The 6,158-nt window shown below is 30.2% G+C and overlaps 1 protein-coding gene across 1 annotated transcript; it reads right to left on the bottom strand.

Annotated features, from left to right (window-relative positions):
- Positions 1-705: 705 nt before the first annotated feature.
- LOC140043516 (NLR family CARD domain-containing protein 4-like) lies at positions 706-5,921 on the bottom strand. The gene is made up of 5 exons (XM_072088040.1): positions 5,912-5,921; positions 5,274-5,777; positions 4,716-4,778; positions 4,494-4,556; positions 706-3,633 (listed from the first exon to the last, which is right to left on the bottom strand). Exons 1-5 carry the CDS (start codon positions 5,919-5,921, stop codon positions 1,655-1,657), a joined length of 2,619 nt encoding a protein of 872 aa, XP_071944141.1. The 3' UTR covers positions 706-1,654.
- Between the last annotated feature and the right edge of the window lie 237 nt (positions 5,922-6,158).

Below are 6,158 nucleotides of genomic sequence, written 5' to 3'. Positions count from 1 at the left end.
AGCTTCTTCATCACTATCACTATTGTCTTCATATTTATATAATCATGTTTTATTCTTGTAATATTCAAATTCGATGTGTAAACAAAATGAAGGTAGCTAGCTTTAATATGTATATTGTTTTTCTGTTGGCGTCTTTATGGTAATCTTAGTACCAGTAGCCTACAAGTATAACGTCAATAAAAATAAGTGTTCTGTGAAAATGTACCGACCGTATTTAATTTGTGATAGGGTAATTTGATGTTAAAACGACAACGATTTTTTTAAATAGATCCATTGAAAACTTTATCTTTAGGCCCTGGGCCCCTTTTTCAAAATCCTGGATCCGCCACTGCAAATGATTGTCTCAGATTTATTTGTGATAAATACTGTATTCCAACATACTGTATCACCAGGCGCAGATAAATACTGTAGGCCTAGGCTACATACATACTGTATCACCAGGCGCAGATCCAGAATTTATGAACAATTACGCTAATAATAGATTTGAGAGGAGAGCATATCCCTTGGGGGAGTGGGGGGGGGGGTCCAAGATCTTGACTGGTTCGACCATATTAAGGCGTGTTTAGACGGTGAAAATAAAGAGTGTCGAGAGGGTAGATCATGTGACCCTGGATCTGCCTCTGATCACATGAATTATTTTCAATCACACAAAAGAAAAGAAAAGATAAACAACGTATTACAACATTATTACTTTTATTTGTCATCATCAAGTAAAAGTTAGCGCAATATGAAATTTGCCATGCAGAGTTTGGCACATTTATTACTTAGAGTCTAATTAATATTATCAACATACTTACATTAATTAATTAAATTATCATAAAATATATATACATCCATCGTACAAATTGCCCAAATTCAAATGAATTGTACAAACAAGAAATATAAAAAATGTTCGTCTATTATCAGACATGAATTAAATCAAATTGCCAATACCATATACCACCATCGTTATTAAACATGTATTTCCCCCAAAATATGAACAAATTTAAAATAGATTATAAATAAATCTACTACGTAAAATGTTAAACTAAGTAAAAACAATATCACTAAAACATATGAATGACTGACAGTGCAGTTATGCAGACTTTATACATTGCACATTCACCACAAATCAAATATTATCTCAAGAATATCGGAAAAGAACTGGTCATTTGAGCTGTATTTGTTAAAAAAGAAATAAAGAAAAACTAAGAAAAACTGAATTATACCAATATAAACACACAGAATATAAATTGTCAATTCCTACCATACAGTATCATGTTGTAATTAAATAAAAATAATATCACTTAGCAACAATTGTTGCCTAACTTATACAGTATTTATATATATAATATAATATCCTGTACACGCGTATGTAGCATGCAGAGATATGCAGAGAGCTAGCTAGCTCTCTTTGATTGTACGCGCGCGTCTAGGAAGAAGATGATGAATATGGATGAAGTACGCGTATTCGACGCAATGAGAAGAGGAACACACTTTTGAGAAAATAAAATTTTGCTTTTGAAATTATTCCTTAAAAAGACAATATTATAAATTTGGAAATAATCTATTCCGGATTTTTTTGAAGATTTATTTTAGATTGCATGACATTTTTAGAATTTCCAAAATGACACTTACGTTCTGCGAGTTTTATAAAGGTGATGTTTATATATAATTATATATAAACTGTATAAAAATTGATGCCTCTGTTTGAACACTCTTCGGTCAAGTAATTGATTACTTCACCTAATAGACTGCAATGCCTCATGTCAAGCCAATCCAGCTTAGGACACATAATGAGTAATGAAGACAATGAATTAACATCAATGTTGTGAAAGTTATTACCAGAGATACGGAGAGAACGTAATGCCAATTGAACTTGTTTGAGAGAACATTCTGTACCCAAGTGATTGATGACGTCACCTGATAGATTGCAATGACTCATGTCAAGCAACCTCAGCTTAGGACACATAATGAGTAATGAAGACATTGAATTAACATCAATGTTGTGAAGGTTATTGCCAGAGATATCGAGATATTCTAATGCTAATTGAACTTGTTCGTGAGAAAATTCTGTAAGAAAGTTATTAAATACATCACGTGATACATTCCGAATACTAACACCAACATATCGATAAGGTTCAAAAGGTTTAATGTCTAAAATGTTCGCAATAAATCGTTCCTTGTCTGTAATCTTAATGCCAAAAAAAAACTTCCGAATTCTACTTCTCATTCTTAATGGGAAATGTTTTGTGATATATTGCTTTAAATAATAACCAACAGTTGCAGCATCAAGAAAACCAAGTGCAAAATGTCTGGCAACATTGAAATACTCGCTTTTTATTTCATCCAATTCATCATCACCCAATGGTATTAGTAATTGTCTTACATCTGAGCATTCATCCTTTATATTTTCACTTTCAAATAATTTAGACAAGTAAAATCCCACCAATGATTCTACGATCAATTTGTGAAGAGGCATAAATATTCTTTCACAATTAAATTTTGAAAGTGGTGCTTCTTTGTAAACAAATCCAAGTTTTAGGGCTAGGTCAACTATATTTGTGTTCGAATGTTTATCAGTCAAATCTTGTTTAGTTATTGAAAGTTTATTTACTTTCAAGTTAGCATACATACATTTTCCTAACAAAATCATAGAATTTACATATTCCGCTGGAATGTTTTCAAATTTAGTAATCTTTTGACAATTTTCTATTTTGTTAAACTGATTTAAAATACTACGAAATAGTTGTTTGAAAAGAGCTGTATTATCACTAGGAAGATTTTGATTATCCTCCCATAGCATACAGATTGTAAGAAGTAGCATTGGGTTTTTGCACATTGAATATGCTTCAGGATGTTTTCGCCCAACAGGATAAGTGTCAATATCCAATTCGATTCTAAGGGATTCTCCCAATGCTGGTCTTCCAAAATACGTAAAATGTTTGTCAATATACTTACCTATGCTCTTCTTATTAAATCCCTTAACTCTTACATGTACATTACACTCTTTTATACATTTATCTATGTTTTCTGGTCGTGATGTAAGTATCACAGTACTGTTTTTAAAGTTGTCTTTTCTGAAAAGACTAATAACGATTTGATTATTAACTCTTAATTCATCTAATCCGTCTAGTAGCAACACAACTTTAGTGTCATGTTTCTTTATAAATTTTCTAATCAACCGTGAATCGTTTGGGAGATCTGTCTTTACATTGAAATCTGTCATGTCCAGTTGCTTTATAATTAAATCGAAGATATCGGCATCTTTTTCCAAATCTCTTAGATATAAAAGAAATACAATTTTACCTTTAAAGACATTATTAGATTGATTAGGCCCATTAGTATATTGATTAGGCCCATTAGTAGCCCATGTGTATGATAAATGTCTTAATATAGTAGTTTTTCCAATACCCCCTTCCCCTTCTATGAGAGCTCTACATCCAGGTTTAGAACTGATAACATCAATCACTTCTTCCAATGTTGTTGGTTTGCTGGTTTCTTTATTGTTTTCACTTTCCGTTAGTAATTCCATATCGGTAAACATCTGTGAAATGTCAACTTTGTATCTATCATTCATTATTGCAGGTGTAAATGTACTGGCCTGGCTGCACTTGTCCTTTTGTATTTGAATCAGATATGTTTCTATCTTTTCTAAAAAGAAAGAAAGTTATTTAATAGAATGAATCTTATAATTAATCATATTCTATTAAGCATTATATATATTATTATTGTTGTTGATATTAATTTTATCTATTTATATTTAGTTTATTTTAGTAAGGCCTAAGTTGTTAACAATTATAGTGATTTGGTTGTTTATTTTACAGGCCTAGATAATGTCATTATAGGTAAATGAAATTGAAATTTGTTATTAGGCTATAGCAATTTGAAATGATTTACCTAAATTCAATTCAATTCACTTTTATTTCAGAATCCATATCATAACACATAATAATATTCTAACATATAAATTTAAGTAAGTAAAAAATAAAATTCTAAAGTTATTAAAGATTGTTATCAGTTATACCAAACTCTGTCGTATAAATATTTGTATCGTATTTTTTTTGTAAATTATTGGGTTTATAGAGGGCGACCAACACATTTTCTTTCTATCGTCAGAAACAAAAAAATGGAAATATGCTCAAGAGAGGGCAGCAAACCGAAAAATGAATTTATCACAAATCAAATATTGTAGATGTAGAAATCAAACTAACTCAGTCAAGAAAACGATAACAATGTAAGTTTCATTTTTAGTTGCAAATTTCTTAATTTTGCTGTAATAAAAGAATTAATTGTTCATACCGGACTGTACTGAGGACAATTAAATTGTTGGAATATGATTGTTGGAATATATATTCTATATTCTAATTATATATCATACTAATCCTAATTATAATTACATGTTTCATGCTTGTTTATGACTTTACTTAATAAATCAGAATTTACAACGATAAATATTCTACCTAAAAGCGTCTTTATGGGAGAAAAATTATAGATACATTCTAATAACTAACCTGTTTCTGACTCAACCTTATTCTGCGTTTCTTGTTCTTTGTTACTATTAGTCGACACATCTCCTGTTTTATAAAGAAATAAATAATAAGTGTCATAATATTGTTATCAAACCGACCTTATAATTATTGTAATTAGAATTAAACTGAATTTACAACAATTATTCTACCGCATAATAAACTTCTTTTGGGTGAAAATGTATACATTACATTTTAATAACGAACCTGTTTCTGATTTAAACTCTTTTTGCGTTCCTTGTTCTGTTTTACTTGTGTTAGGTACATTTACTGTTTAATGATAAATAAGAATAGATAAATAGTTTAGAATAATAGTTCAGAATAATTATAAATTTCATAGTATAAAACTACAATTCGAATATAAAGAAATACAGTTTTCATTGTAGAAATATTCCCATTTAAGTAGTCAAGTTTATACTGCAATTAAGGACGTTTTCACAAAATTCCCTTTTAGCAACGCACTTGCATATAGAGGGCGACAAACACAATTTCAAATCTATCACTTATCACTGAAGAAGAAAACTTAAATTTCTGTACTGAAATGAAAAAAACCTAAACCATTTTATTGGAGTCCAAATTCAAATAATGCCCAAACAAGTTTTGCTACATATTCAGCCAATGATAAGTGGCGAACAAACAATTGATTGATTGTTGTAATTATTTTTTTAGATTGGGTTTTCCTCGTAATTATTTGTAGTATGCCCTGCGAGTTTTCACATCTTCTCCAACTAATGATTTGTTTGCTAATTCGTTCCTGTTACATACCTTGTGTCAGGCATTTCATCGTTGATGCCAGTCCAATTTTGTTAAGCTTGTTAATAAACTCTTCTTTTCTTTCTCCACAAAGTATTTGTCTTTGTTCCAAGTCTATAATCATACTCCAAGAGTCTTCATAATTCTTTAAAGGATTGTTGAAGAGTGCATCAATTTTCTTAACAGCAGCCTTTCGTAGTTCGTTTCCAAAATCTGCAATCCAGTGTCGATATGGGGTGAAATTTATAATTTGTATTTCTTGAACTTCAAAGATAGATTGTTGGAAAACTTTGATAGCTCCAAACGTTTGGGTTACTTTTATCGTTTCATAAAGTAACTCCAGATTGCCTGGGCTTAAACGTCCTGTTTTCCTCAATGCATTCAGAAGATCTATCGTTGTGTTGGCTTTGTCTATGTCTGCTACTGAAATTAAATCGTGGTATAAAACCTTCAGCTGTCTGACGAGGTTGTTTTTATCATACCATTCTGAAAAGTTCACTAAGTCCACATCAAAATCTATATTTTATTTTAAAAAGAAAGAAATTATTACAATTTTTTATTATTATTATTATTATTATTATTATTATTGTTATTATTCTTATTATTATTTTCAAAACTTAATGAAATATGAATAACAATTGTTACATTACCTGTTGCCATGTTGTCAATTCAGTTTTCTTTCTTCATTTCTAAAAAACGCTGTAGAATGTAGTCTGTTCACTGTTATGGATAATCTTGTGAGAAGATCGGCTAATAGTTATCGTAACCTTTTGTTATATAGGCCCTACCTTGGTTTGTTTTATGTCGCACAACAATTTAAATTCCACTGCTTCTCTAACATAAAAAATATAAATATACTCAACGGTGATCTATCTTAAAGCATCGATGTTTCCCTCT

This window comes from Antedon mediterranea, chromosome 3, assembly GCF_964355755.1.
Source record: "Antedon mediterranea chromosome 3, ecAntMedi1.1, whole genome shotgun sequence".
Lineage (NCBI taxonomy): Eukaryota > Metazoa > Echinodermata > Crinoidea > Comatulida > Antedonidae > Antedon > Antedon mediterranea.
Note: the sequence above shows the minus strand (reverse complement) of the source record. Positions and strands in the feature narration are given on the sequence as shown.